At 37.0% G+C, this 16,059-nt stretch overlaps 1 protein-coding gene across 1 annotated transcript; it reads right to left on the minus strand.

Annotated features, from left to right (window-relative positions):
* Positions 1–3,547: 3,547 nt before the first annotated feature.
* On the minus strand, positions 3,548–13,207 carry LOC128206105 (putative methyltransferase C9orf114). The gene is made up of 11 exons (XM_052908287.1): positions 13,080–13,207; positions 11,582–11,612; positions 11,086–11,217; positions 9,512–9,600; positions 9,135–9,205; positions 8,313–8,452; positions 6,447–6,577; positions 5,527–5,596; positions 5,050–5,257; positions 4,409–4,556; positions 3,548–3,690 (listed from the first exon to the last, which is right to left on the minus strand). Exons 1-11 carry the CDS (start codon positions 13,125–13,127, stop codon positions 3,616–3,618), a joined length of 1,143 nt encoding a protein of 380 aa, XP_052764247.1. The 5' UTR covers positions 13,128–13,207; the 3' UTR covers positions 3,548–3,615.
* Between the last annotated feature and the right edge of the window lie 2,852 nt (positions 13,208–16,059).

Raw genomic sequence — 16,059 nt, forward strand, 5'->3', positions numbered from 1 at the left:
TTGTTTGATTGACAACTGGCGACTGTACAATAGTGAAGTGGCTTATGCAGGGTCTTACAAATTACCATTTAAAACAAAAAATATGAAACATGCTTAGGAAAAGTAATAATGCATAATTCATTCACATGACAAATTTGTGGCCAAAATCAAAGATTTTATTCATAAACAGTTCAATTTTTATGCAAAATTAGTAGGACAAAATGACGTCAATTTCATTGCTCGAAACAAGTATATAAGGTTATGTGATAAAAATATATCCTTTTGAATTAACTGGTGAGCATTCATTACTGCATCTTCAGATACTCCCAGTTCACTGTTACACACTGGCTTGTTCAGTACAGTCGGAGATTTGTGAAGATACCGTTAAAGGGGCTATGGCTCAGTACAGTGGAGATTTGTGAGGAAATAACCGTTAAAGGGGCTATGGCTCAGAAAAGTGGAGATTTGTGAGGAAATAAGCATTAAAGGGGCTATGGCTCAGTACAGTTTGAGATTTGAGAGGAAATAAGCGTTAAAGGGGCTATGGCTCAGTACAGTCAGAGATTTGAGAGGAAATAAGCGTTAAAGGGGCTATGGCTCAGTACAGTCAGAGATTTGAGAGGAAATAACCGTTAAAGGGGCTATGGCTCAGAACAGTGGAGATTTGTGAGGAAATAACCGTTAAACGGGCTATGGCTCAGTACAGTCGGAGATTTGAGAAAATTACCGTTAAAGGGGCTATGGCTCAGTACAGTCGGAGATTTGTGAGGAAATAACTGATAAAGGGGCTATGGCTCAGTACAGTGGAGATTTGTGAGGAAATAACTGATAAAGGGGGTATGGCTCAGTACAGTGGAGATTTGTGAGGAAATAAGTGTTAAACAGGCTATGGCTCAGTACAGTCGGAGATTTGTGAGGAAATAATTGATAAAGGGGCTATGGCTCAGTACAGTGGAGATTTGTGAGGATATAACTGATAAAGGGGCTATGGCTCAGTACAGTGGAGATTTGTGAGGAAATAAGCGTTAAACGGGCTATGGCTCAGTACAGTCGGAGATTTGTGAGGAAATAATGATAAAGGGGCTATGGCTCAGTACAGTGGAGATTTGTGAGGAAATAACTGATAAAGGGGCTATGGCTCAGTACAGTGGAGATTTGTGAGGAAATAAGCGTTAAACGGGCTATGGCTCAGTACAGTGGAGATTTTTGAGGAAATAACTGATAAAGGGGCTATGGCTCAGTACAGTCGGAGATTTGTGAGGAAATAAGCGTTAAAGGGGCTATGGCTCAGTACAGTGGAGATTTGTGAGGAAATAACCGTTAAACGGGCTATGGCTCAGTACAGTCGGAGATTTGTGAGAAAATAACTGTTAAAGGGGATATGGCTCAGTACAGTGGGAGATTTGTGAGGGAAAATCTCATTATTGTTCATGTAAACGTGGTTATGTCAGTCACCTTTCCAATGGTACCTTTGTGGTGTTAACGAAACAAGAGATGTTTGTCAAACATTATGCCCTCCCTGAGCGCCATGTTGTATGGATTATATGGACAATTGAATGAAATATGCATGGACCGAAATGACAGCTGATTGTCACTGTGGACATTGGATGCCATTGAGGCAGTTTTAAAATTATGACCATTCAAAGTTTGAGGATAGAGTGTGTTATGACCAAGACCTTTGACTCTATTACCTCAAAATCCATAGGAGTCATCAGCTGGTCACCAAAAATCTAAATGTCAAGTTTAAGGCCATGGGTGCAGGCATTGACAAGTTATCACACAGACAAGCTTTTTTCATTCAAGGTCACTGTAACCTTGACCTTTGACCCGATGACCCCTAAAATCATAAGGGGTCATCTACAGGTCAGACACAACTCCAAGTCAAGTTTGAAGGCCATGGGTGCAGGCATTGTCGAATTATCACTCGAAACATTTTCGTATTCAAGGTCAATGTGAGCTTGACCTTTGACCCAATGACTCCTAAAATCAATAAGGGTCATCTCCTGGTCAGGCCTAACTTCCATGTCAAGTTTGATGATCATAGGTTCAGGCATTGTTGAGATGTCACTGGGAGAAGATTTGTTAACATTTTTTGCATTAAAGGTAACTGTGACCTTGACCTTGGCCTGATGACCCCAAAGTCAAGAGGGGTTATCTACTGGTCAGGCCCAACCTTCATGTCAAGTTGGATGACCATAGGTCCAGGAATTGTTTGCTTTCAAGGTCACTATGACCTTGACCTTTGACCCCTAAAATCAACAGGGGTCATCTACTGGTCAGGCCCAACCTCCAAGTCAAGTTTGAGGGTCATGGGTGCAGGCACTGTTGAGTTATCACTCGGACAACCTTTTATCGTTCAAGGTCACTGTGACCTTGACCTTCGGCCCAATGACCCCTTAAATCAATAGAGGTCATCTACTGGTCAGGCCTAACCTCCAAGTCAAGTTTGAGAGCCATGGGTGCAGGCATTGTCGAGTTATCACTCGGACAACTTTTTACCATTCAAGGTCACTGTGACCTTGACCTTTGGCCGGATGACCCCCAAAAACAAAAGTGGTCATCTACTGGTCAGGCCCAACCTCCAAGTCAAGTTTGAGGGCCATAGGTGCAGGCATTGTCCAGTTATCACACAGACAACCTTTTACCATTCAAGGTCACTGTGATCTTGACCTTTGGCCCAATAACCCCTTAAATCAATAGGGGCCATCTACTGGTCAGGCCTAAGCTCCAAGTCAAGCTTGAGGACCATGGGTGCAGGCATTGTCGAGTTATCACTAGGACAACCTTTTACAATTCAAGGTCACTGTGACCTTGACCTTTGGCCCAATGACCCCCCCCCCAAAAAAAAATAGGGGTCATCTACTGGTCAGGCCCAACCTCCAGTTCAATTTTGAGGGCCATGAGTGCAGGCATTGTTGAGTTATCACTCGGACAACCTTTTACCATTCAAGGTTACTGTGACCTTGACCTTTGGTCCAATGACCCCCAAAAACAATAGGGGTCATCTACTGGTGAGGCCCAACCTCCAAGTCAAGTATGAGGGCCATTGGTGCAGGCATTGTTGAGTTATCACTCGGACAACCTTTTACCATTCAAGGTCACTGTGTCCTTGACCTTTGGTCTGATGACCCCCAAAAACAATAGGGGTCATCTACTGGTCAGGCCCAACTTCCATATCAAGTTTGATGACCATAGGTCTAGGCATTGTTGTGTTATCACTCGGACAAGCTTGAAATTATTTTACCATTCAAGGTCACTGTGACCTTGACCTTTGACCCAATGTGCCCTAAAATCAATAGGGGTCATCTACTGGTCAGGCCCAACCTTCATATCAAGTTTGATGACAATACGTCCAGGAATTGTTGAGTTATCACTCGGACAAGCTTTGGTCTACCGAAGGACCTACCGACTGACCGACTGACCGACATGTGCAAAGCAATATACCCCTCTTCTTCGAAGGGGGGCATAATAAAGTACCACCGTTGCTGCTAATGATGTCACTGCTGAAGATTTTAAACCAGACTTTACAAGGTAAAGGTGAAATCTTGTAAAAATATTCAACTAGAAGAACTTGTCATATTTATTGATACAAATGCAAGACAATTAAGGAGGTGAGAGCATGTTAGGTGTCCATTGTCAGGACTCCGGATTTTGTCTTCTCTTGCTGAACAGTTTTGGTCTCAATCCAGCCATTGTGATCAAAATGGCCTCCTGGATAATAAAAATATAAATAATTTTAAGTTTATCCAACAATCCAATTATCTAACACCAGCCTAAGGGTATTCATTCCCTCAAAATAAATAACAAGTGCATACTAAGGTAGTTTTACAAAAAGTTGTTTGTACAGTCCAGCAATGGTAATAATAATGAACTCCTGGACAAAGAAATAAATGTGTTATCTAAAGTGGTTAAAGGAAAACAGAACTTCTTGCCAGATTATAAATAATACCAGCATAACCAACCTCCTCTACCCCCCATAACCCGACCCACTCCAAACACACCCATCAACCCTTAGATTGGGGTCCTCCATGCCCAATTGTCCTATACCCCCTCCTCCTCCCCTCCCTTACCTACATCTACATCTATTATGTATGTCCTATATACCCTATCACCAACCCTCCCCCTACCATGTCTACCTACCTCCATTCTAATGGTTCTACTCCCCTGCTTTACGCAGTGTTAAGATAGTCCTGGAACAACAGGCTCGGTCCCCTACATCTATTATGTATGTCCTTTATCCTGCTATCACCACTCATCCCCCTCCTTTAACCCTACAGAATCTACATACATGTAACTCAGTTCTGCCCTGCACTTGATATGTGCTAAAGTACTGTTGGAAAATGCTCAATACCCCACATCTATTATCAATTATTTATGTCCTATATTCAACTATTTCCAACCTCCCCCTAATCCTACCGTATCTACTTACCTCAGTTCTGATAGTCCTACTCCCTTGCTGTGGACAGGTATTTAGGTAGTGCTGGAACAGTAGACTGGGGTCCTCCACACCGAGTTGTTCATCAGACTCTAGACTGGCTTCCAGACCTTTCACTCCTCCAAACACCACCAGGCCGTGCCTGTAATTATACCATTTATATACTCAATGTTTAGCAAGAGCACTGTTAAATATTCAACCCAGAGTTGTGGACCTTTCTGCATATGTGCATGTTCTCTGGCAACATGTACCGGTTAACCTATTTTTTTTAACATGTATTAATCTTCTAGCTAAGGTTAAAGTTCCTTCATGACAACGACAACAATACCAAGGCTATATTAATACCTCAACTTTTTCATTGAAAAACAGACAAAGGTGAAAATAACGTTTTTTAAACTTCAAGATGCAACATATCAAGTAAAAACATTATGCCAGGTAGTCAAGGATATATCACTGATATTTAAGTTGAAACGGTAAGGTACTTCAGAAAAACTTGAAAGATACACATGTATTAAATACATACAGATGTCAAATTTCAACCTGGCTTAGTTATTATTGTGAAAGAAATTTATGAATGTTAAGTAATTTCAATTAAGATTTTATTTCTATTCAATCAACACAAGTGCGAAACTCACTTGAAATCTGCATCCTCTAATGAAAACTCATCCAAATCCGTCCCCCTCTCAGAAGTGCCGATGGTGAGATCGTATGTCTCTGGGTATGGGCTCTCTGTGAAAACTGCCCCTAAGGAGCCTGCCAGTCTCACCGTATAGCCCCAATAAAGCCCTGCTTGGGTTCTTGGCTCACTGGGCGACACTACTGTCCCCCGCATGTTCTTCCGATCTGAAAAAAGTAACACTTCATTACCAGTTCATTTCCACAGTAAATTACAGTAATAATTCATAACCAGTCAATTTACACAGTTATATTTCATAAGTAGTCAATTTACACAGTATTATTTCATAACCAGACCATTTCCACAGTTAATATCAGAACCAGACCATTTCCACAGAAAAATTTCATGACCAGTCCATTTCAACAGTTACATTTCATAACCAGTCAATTTCAACAAAGATGTAAACCAATCTGAGAGATGAGAGTAAGACATGTACCTGTAGTGGCAGGGTCAATCTTCACGGTGACCCGGACTCCGGCCTTCAAATGCTTGTCTATCTGAACATCCTAGAGGTGGCAGCAGAAATTAAAATGGTGAAAAATATATCCAATAAAATAAATAATTATGTCCTCACCTAATGCCAACACAATAAGCAACTTATTATATTATTAAAATTATTTATAAATGGGTTACCAAGCTTTTTGTGTCCAAAAAAACATCATTAGAGTTTTGATATGTTATTGAATTTATATGAACTAATGGGTCTGAATCCGTCTGATACAACCAGCATTGAGTTTCAATGTGTTGGGATAATCACCATAACTTAGAATGTAGTACAAAACATATTTTAGAATGAGCTTTACTTTCAACTTTAGCGCCAAAACACACATGCCCGCTAGGGGGTGCTGTAGCTCAACAATTAATGGCATCATTATATACATGTATAAAGTGCTTTAAAGAACAGTCAATTGATGATGGTTTGTATCAAATTTCATGAGCATTGGCAGACTTTCGTTTTTTTTCAGAGGAACATGGTCATGTACATATAAGACACTCTAAAAATAAAACCTCAACAGAAAATCAAAATTGATCCATTTTCATTTATCCTTCCACTGTGGATTGTTTTAATTTTGTGAGGCTTTTCGCGGTTTCCTGGTTTTAGCAAACTTCTCATCGCCATCATCAAGTAAGGGGCAAACATAGGTAATTCAATATTTCTGCGTTTTTTGCGCCCAGAACAATTCACGAAAATTTGTGGGTTATAAACCCTCGCAAAATTATAATCATCTAAAATATCCTAACCTTGGTGAATTCAACATAAACAAATGAGCCTCTTTCATTCCTTAGGGGTATATGGGGTAACAACACCCTTGCTTTAGACAACTAGGAATATTTCATAAATCCAACTGTTCTAACCTTGGTGAGCCCGATATTAACAAAGGAGCCTCTCCCCTCCCTGGGGGGCTTATTGAGGACAACGCCTTCCCTATATACAGCCTCGTCTTGGGCTCGCATGTGGTGGGGGCAGTCTAGCGGATTCAACACTCCTGAAATAGATTAGAAGGTTAAGCAACACTAACTATTTGAAAATTTAATTGTTTTCAACAATTGATGTATAAGTGAAAACAAAGATCTTAGTTAACAGCTTTCATTGTCATGTGATTGAGACAGTCAAGAATATTCAACACTTCTGGAATAGAATGTGGGTAGGTTAAACACCACCAATAATTTCTTATATAATTCAGAAGATATCTTAGGGTTTGGGAAAAAAATCTCTCCTTGTAAACTGGATCCCATGGACTTTGCATGGAAATGGAGCATTCTTAAAGACACAGATTGATATTTCATCATGTACATGTGATACAAAAGTAATGTTGTATAATACAGACAAAAAGCCTTGTTTGCACACTTATCCATGATAGCGTGGCAGTTCATATTGTCCTGAGAATATTTATGAATGATCACAATTGATAAAACCATATGAATCAAATCAACTTCTAAATTATTCAATACAACACCCAATCCTCAAATATTTTTCATATTTATTGATACCGTAAATGACTGGGTATAAGACGATAGGGGATATAAGACGCAGGCAAAAAATTCCATGAAAAAATCTGAGAAAAAACTTTTAATCTATGTTTTCGGTTAAAGGACGCATACAAAATATGTAAAAATCGTCTGCCAATCTTGGCCACCATGTTTGTTGACGGTGACGAAAAAAAATAATCGGAAAAATGGCGATGGTTATCTTTAAAACCATACAATGATAATGCAAAATACGTTCCATTTTTATTCGTTTCATGTTAGGATAGGCACTGAAAAGTACTAAGTGTGACAATTTGTTTCTGGATTGCACTGAAAAGTACCTTTTATGACTATTTGTAAGATTTCTTTCTGGCAGTCTATCGTAAACGATAACCTGTCGAGAATGAAAAGTGAAGTTATGCAAAAATCTTATATTGTACGGATTTGTTCTCAAAATGTCAACACCTACAGAAAAGAATAAAGAACATGGAAAAGTGCCAAAAAACAAGACCATATTATCGCATCAGTTTGTAGTATTGGTATGTTAAACAGGTCTAAAGGCAGTGCGAATCTTTCACACCTTGTCGTACAACCGACAAAAATATTTTGACAGTGCCCAACTATGCTTTTTTATATGCATGTTTAATTATTGTTTAATACAAATTAATATTGAATACTTTTAATAGTACAATATTTTTTTAAATTATAAACTTTTTTAAATTATAAACATCTTACGATATACCATATCCTGATCTTCAACTGCTGTTTTAACCAGTATATACTCAATCGATATGACGCGAGTAACATCCCTTTCTACATAAATCTAAACAAACTCTTGGTCTCAAATCGACCTCAGAGAAAAAGTTAAAAAGCTTGGTTACTGGTTATTAGAAGCAGGCATTTTTTTTACATCGAAATCTGTGGGGAAAAAATGCGTCTAATACCCAGTCATTTACGGTACAATGCTCAAGTAATTATGGAGATGAAATATGGGGTTCGCATTGATTTGTTCACACACCATTTCTAGTAGTTTTTTGCAACATTTTAAGTTTTCTAACCTCTTTCCTAACCTCACTTCTCATGGCATACACCAGCATACTGTCATGTGGGCAGAAGTATTTGCAGAGAAACTAGGGACATTCTAGGCACTGTAGAATTCAGACCAGCTGGACATTTCTGTGTCCATGCAGACCTCTCCCCCTCCCTTACCCTCAAACACACATATACCGGGGTATATACACAAACTAAACCTGCCTGCATATTGGAGGTCCTTGTGTTGTGGGAAGAAGGACTTGCGAAGGTACTGGGGACATTCAAGGTACTGTAGAATCCGGGCTAGCTGAACGTTTCCTTGTCCATGTTTACCAACTCCCTTAAATTCTCCCTCTGTTGTCCTGAAATCATCAGTGGCTATTTTAAAGGTCAGGATAAGGACAACATTTGTATAAATATCTTTGTTTTGCACAAAAATGTCATATCATAGTCAAGCGTGACTGCGTTGACACACAATGTAGATATATAATAGATGTAGATCAGGATTTCATCCAAGCATATTGTAGCAGTAGCCATTTTTGTAAACAAGCGCAACAGTGCTAATCTTAACTCTTGTCTCTTGTGGTTTATTGGTCAACTATTTAAGTCATACTTACTGGCCTTGCTACAGATGTGCATCCTTTTTTTTTGGCAACATGTGTACATCAAGTCTAATTGAATATCTTGAACTGAACTTTGAGTTAAAAAAAATTGCATGCTTTCATGTCGAAAAAAGGGTATACCTCGAAAAGTAGTCAAGAGTCATGGGTCTTGTGCGTATTATCTCTGGCAACATGTGTACCAAGTTTTATTGAAATATCTAGAACTTGTTATTAGAAATGGCCAAAGTTAAAATCCTTGTATGTTAGTTTGTTTCAAAAAAGGGCATAACCTAGCAACCATTTAGGTCATAGTTATGGGCCTTGCTATACATGTGTATAGTGTCTTTGACAGCATTTGTACCAATGTTCAGTTGAATATCTTAGACAAGGTTTCAAAAAAAAAGAAATTCAATACAAACATAAATATGACTGGACTACTTACTTTTCTGTGGAGCCGGACTCATCGAACACGACTATTTCATCAATGTTGAACACCACAGCTGCCCGCGCTATCTGAAAACACATTCATTACAACTTATATAGAAGTAATATCTTTCTTAGATATGACCAGCATTGTGGCCCAAGTAAAAATACGGGGCCATATTGTCTTGGAGGTGAATAAGGAAGGTATGATTCTATGAGCTGATTGTGCAAAACTTTGTCAGAAATCTTCACTTCTATGGAAGTTTCATAGAAACACTTGATATTTGCAGTACATCTTAAAATATTAAGTGAACTTCAATAAAGTTCTGAACAATCACACTTATATAAACTATATAGTTAATCCTATTAAGTATTTGTACATAAATGTATGCTAACCTGTCCCGCCAGGTAAGTGCGTAGCTCAGGAGACTGGGCGTTATCCAGGATAGACCCTGGCAGAGCGATTGATATTGTGTATGGCCGACCTGCAAATAGATTTTAATTCAAACTATACTTGTCATTGTAATTCAAAATTAGAAAACTCCTTTAATCATGTCACATCATGTATTAATGAATAAGCAACCATTTTTTAAAACAAACATATAATGATAGTTTTGCTTGCAATCATGTGTTTCCCATATATGGCTGACAATTTAATCCTATATTAGTTCATTTCAGTTCACAACATTTATACATTCATTGCTACTCAATTAAATGGATAAAAAAAGCATTACTTGTGGTTCTACTTTTCTCAGTAAGATCGATTCCCATATTGTGTATATTTAACATTCAGCATGGTTCCCAGATTCAATTACTAATTTCAATTTTGCATGATCATTTGATTACATGGTCAAAACTGAACGGCTCTCTTTCACTTAACTGAAGTAATAATCTATATAAATGACAAAAAAGAGTACAGTCTACTGACTAAACATCCCTAGGGGTAAAATTTGTTGAATTAAACAAAATCAAAATATTTACATTCTCCCTAGAACTTCTGTTAGAACTAGAACTGTAAGCCATAGGCTAACGAATACCCCCCACCCCTCCATGTCTAGGTTGTTTGCCCTGGAGTTAGGTCGGACAAAGCTAATTTTGCCTACAAGGGGAGATAACTCCAGTCAGGGTCATGTGACCTGTACCAAATTCACAGAGGCGAAAGTTTACAACATGGCCATTAATTTCTGAAAGTTTGATAAAGATTTGTTGAATAATAACAAAGATGAATCCCGGACAGGGCTTATTTTGCCTACTTTAACACATCAAGGGGAGATAACTCCAGTCAGGGTCATGTGACCTGTACCAAATTCACAGAGGCGAAAGTTTACAACATGGCCATTAATTTCTGAAAGTTTGATAAAGATTTGTTGAATAATAACAAAGATGAATCCCGGACAGGGCTTATTTTGCCTACTTTAACACATCAAGGGGAGATAACTCTCGTCAGGGTCATGTGACCCGTACCAATTTCACAGAGGCGCAAGTTTACATCATGGCCATTAATATCTGAAAGTTTGAAAAAGATTTGTTCAATAACGACAAAGATGAATCCCGGACAAAAAAAAAACGGATGGACAGATGGACAGACGGACAGACAGACAGACGGACAACCCGATTCCAGTATACCCCCCCCAAACTTTGTTTTGGGGGGTATAAAAAAGGCCATTCATATTGGACAGCACTTAAGGGATTGTTACGTCACTGTTTATTTCAATATCAAACTTTGATTGGATTAGTGTGACATCATTTTACCCATAGTATGGTCAATTACCGGCTATTCATTTCTAATTAACTTTCCCAAAAAATAGAATACACAGCTGCAAAAGATTTTACTGATGTTTAATCGTGATGAAAACTTAATTAAAAATATATATAAAAGGATTGATGGCATTTTGTGTCCACGCTGTAAGGCATGCAAGCATATTCCATAAAGCAATCTATGTTATCAGAGAACATTACTATCACATTACCCTGTGTTTTCTGCTGTTTTTCCTCCTTCAACTTCCTGTTCTCTGTTTCCATGGCAACTGTTTCTGCCGCCTTCTGTCGTTTCAGCTGCTTGAGAAGTTTCTCTTCCCGCCATTTCCTTTTCCGGGCCTTATCTGAGTTATTGCAGACATAAAACCATGTTATGAAACATACCTATGTGTAATAAATATGTGTTTACACATAAGATTGAAATGAGGAGACCTTAAAATGTACATTTAAGTTTTTTACATTATGACCAAAAGCTACTACAGAATGTGCATGTAAATGTTTACAAAAGATGCAAAACATATAGTTCATTTTATTTTTATCCAAATAACTTAAGTTTATATTATTGTAAACTTAATTAAGTTGCCTGTCTCCAACCAAAAGCCTAATGTTAATAAAGTATTAACTGCATATACCTGCTTGTGTTTATGTTTAATACGGAAGGCAAAAACCAGCAAATCAACAATTATTATGTCTGATTTAATATCTTACTTTCCTCCTTCCATTTTATCAGCTCTTTTGGCTGAAAAACAAAATCACATTTCAAAATTTAATAATGTTAATCTCATGTTTTATCCTAGAATATAGCATTAAGAAAGAAACTCATTTGATAACTGATAGTTCCATTCATTAAAGCATATATTGTTTGTTCACAATGTTAGTGATTGACCATAATTTACAGGTCTTTTCCAGTTTTTGGGGGAAAAGGATCCTATTAAAAATTGGATTTTTTTTTTACTTTTCACATCAATAATGAATTTGTGAGTTTCTATGCCATATTATTTTCATATAAAACAATATATAATTAGGTATAATTTTGAAAAATGATAACTGTGTTGTGATAGTATTATTAAAAAACCAGTTCAACAGGTTCATTTTTTTAACAATGGTCGAAAATAAAACAAGCCCGCAAGCCCTGCACTGGTTAAATGTCTCCCGGGCTTGCTCAAATTCTGAATTTTATATAGCAGGGCTTGTTAAAAAAAAATTATGCTAAGCTTTAGTACATGTATATGAATTCAGGCTTGTTCATCCAAAAGTCTAATTTCAATGATTGTTTTAAGTATTGAGATTAATTGCAGGGAAATAAAGATATTAAACATAAAATTATGCTCGCATGGTAGTAATAAATGTAGATCAAAGAAAACCGCCTTGTCAGAGGTCTGATGTCAAATCCAAAGGAATGGCCTCAAGGAATATGGCATTTATGAGGAAATTGCATTGAAATGAGATTACACTTAAACACTACTATGCCGTCATGTTTCAAAGAAAGCCTCTTGAAACACACCGTGACAGCAGACGTGCTGGCATGTTTGATTGAGACAGGCAGCCAAGACAAACATGTCCTGATGAGACTTCTAGTGTCATTAGAATTGTTAGAACATTGGTTTTAAAACATAATCAATCAAAATTCCATCAACCGTTCTTGAAATGTATTGTTTACACACTAAAGTTATTTTATGCACCAGTCAATTGTAACCACAGCCACTGGGAATAGCGGGGAAATAGACCATGTTTTTACCTTCCAGGTGGCCCTGCAGTGCCGAGTGTATGCGGTGGTTTTGTTTTCGCGTTAAAAAAACAGGAGGTGGGCCTTACCAAGGACGTCCCCGAGGTGCGGGGCATTTAGCAGGGTTTTATGGTGCATTAGCAGTATAAACAGTATTTGGTCACTTTTTATATACATTATAAGTGAATTTTTGGTCAATGGAATGACGAACAATGACTTCGATCATGATCACTACACACTTATTCAACATTTTATTTTCAAAAAATTGAGTCACAGTGGTTCATGCAACATGTAGTCATTCTAAAATGCCGTCCAGGCTTCTTTTTCAATGATGTTTGGCCAGGACAAACATCATTAAAAAAGAAGACTGGACGGCATTTTAGAATAACTAGGTGGACGTCCTGTACAACGACAAAACAAAAACCTCGAATGTTCTTCAGAAATATGGAATGTATGAAGTGTGGGTGTTTTTCTACGCACATTGGTTGGCCTTTCATCAAAGCTTCTGTATAACTTTTCCTCCATCATAAACAAATTTGTTAAAATGTTTTTGTAAACATCACGTTTTAATCAGGGTGGATTAAACGATTTTACAGAGCGCTTTATTAACTTGGATCAAAAATGTGGAAGCTATTCTGCGGATCAAGCCGGTATAGCATTGTGAAAGATTTATCTAACCGGTATTGTTTCTAATCGGACAAGTTACTTAAAGTCTTTGTTGACCAATTAAAATCGTATCCTAAATAGACTCTCCGTAAGTAGGATGTGCACTATAGTCAAACTGTAATTTGGCTAGCTCCAATTTGGACTTTGGTAGTTTTAGCACGGACCTATAAAGCAAGCTTTGATTGGATTAGTGTGACATAGGTCCATGGTTTAGTTAATTTTATACGGACTATAATTACGCGTCGTTGCTTATCCATATTAACAGACGCCATGATTAATAATCTGGGACCAATAACTACTCCCAGCAAAAATGATATTTAAGCTTTAACAATACTTTATATATTTTGGCATGGACAATACAGTTGAGGGTTGTGGCTTTACAGAGAAATTTTACAATGTACAGATTATAATAATGTTTCCCTGAGCACCCATATTATTGTGGTTAACGTCTTTGCTGGATGTGTGCGTCGAGGAGACGTACAGACGGGGCATGAGTCTGATATTTTTCCCAAATATTGTTTATATCTTGAACACCTCAGAATCAAGGGTTTTTTAAAGGGACGGGATTTACACAACAACGTTTGCCGTTCATCTAAATCGCCTGGTGCCCCTCAACTCTGCTCATTGCCTCCCCCACACCGGTCGGAGAAAAATATTGATAGGTTCATTATTTCTCTGTATCTGTAATCCTACTCCAAGATTATAGTTAGTTATTTTGAATCAAACACTTCTAAAATAGTCGAATGACGAAACATATGTATTAAAACAGGTAAGACTTTGAAGGCTATTAAAGCACTCCGGAGAGGGCCGTAACTCGGGAGAGGGCCGTAACTGATGTTGGCAAAACTCGTGGCCCAATCCCTTTGCATGCTTGATTTTTTATAATTTCGGTTTAGATATAGTGTTAAAATTTGCATTGATATTCTCATTGTCAAGTTTGTTCTCATGCAATAAAATATTATTAAGCCCTAGGCAGTAGTTATTCTCCCTGTGGCGATTATCAACCAAAAGACATTATATTATTCTATATAATGAATATCATACATGTATATCAAATAATTCAAATTCAAATTTTATTTTGTAAAGAAAGGCCGGCCCATAATACAACACATACAATACAAAACATAAAATCTTTTAATGCATATTATAAACAAACATTTACGTTGATATGGCCTTGTTTAAAAATACTGCATACATGTAAGTTCACATTGAAGTGCAAATCTATCTAATGAAAGAGTTACATCCTTCTTATATGAAAAAAATATGTTTTATCGTGCCAAATTGTGTTTTATTGAACCTGTTTGGATTCATTTTGTTTTTCAGTATGTAACAACTATATGTTTTAACGACCAATTTACAAAACAGAGAGAAATTGAAAGGTTTTTTTTTCAAAAGGGGGCAAAGGTAAATGTATAAATTTGAATACAATGACATGAACTGCAATTAAAAAGGCAGCGTTTGTACGTATGTAACAAATATATTTTTTACGACTTTTTTACAGACAGACAGACAGACAATTTATTTTGACTTGTACAATGTACATCGTCAACAACACATTATGATATAACATATAATGTCAACGTTTATGTACAGATCATGCAAACAAATGAGTATATACAGTGTACAAAGGTATTCAATACTTCTTAGTAATTAAATGAAATAAACTAATATATATCAGAGGATGAACATTAAATAGATTTATGTTCTAACATTAATCAAAGCGGATCTTTCTTTGAGAGCATTTTTAACAAACAGACATAGTTTAATCAGTTCATCTCTATTATTAGATTTCAACAGCTGCATATATTTAAATACAGAAGGTCTTATAAAGTAACAATTGTTGATATATTTCTTTCTTAAATTGCTGAAGGATTAACAAACACAAATAAAATGATATTCAACTTCGATGTCATTAGAGTTACAACACAAACAATATCTTTGGTTGCGTGCAACGTTATTTCTACCAGTTTGAATATGGAGTGGGTGCACGGACAGCCGTAGTCTACAAAAGAAAAAAAACGTAAACTCTTTGGTAAAATATCTAAATAAGGTTCATATTCCAGACAGGTTTTAAAATGTCTATACACATCTAACACCGTGCTATTTTCTATAGTACTATACCGATTTTGTTTAAAAGTATCGTGAATTCTACATTTGAAATTTTCTATGAATGATTTAACATTAACATTGTAAATATCATCAAACACATATAACTAAAACCATAATCATTTAATATCTTTTTAACATTATACACTTAATTACGGCAACCTTTATCACTATCACTCTTAGCCTGTTTGTATACAGATTTCATGATAATATTATCACTGTTGGCAACCTTAAACCAATAAGACAATATACGAACATATCTATGAATATATAATGGAAAAACAGAGAAATTGAAAGTTTTTTCAAAAGGGGGCCAAGGTAAATGTATAAATTTTGATACATCATGCATATCTCAGGGCCGAGTCAAGGAATTGACGTTGGGGGGGGGGGGGGGGCGAAGCAAAGATGCGCGCAACCTTTTGACGTGCGTCCCTCCCTTAAAAACGAAATACCTTTGGCATAAAATGTTTGCACGGAAAACGGAAACTTGTGGTTACTCTCCAAAGAAAACAATTTCTAGTGCGAAATGGACTATTTTGAGAGTATTTTATAACCTTTTCCTGCACTGTTGATATTGACAAGTAAAACTTGAAACAAATTGATGTGTTGGGGGGGGGGGGGCAACGCAGATTGTAAAGGCTACTTGTTTCAGTTTTGCAATGTTAAATTAACATTACCTTAATCTTTA

Source organism: Mya arenaria, chromosome 10 (genome assembly GCF_026914265.1).
Source record: "Mya arenaria isolate MELC-2E11 chromosome 10, ASM2691426v1".
Taxonomy (NCBI): domain Eukaryota; kingdom Metazoa; phylum Mollusca; class Bivalvia; order Myida; family Myidae; genus Mya; species Mya arenaria.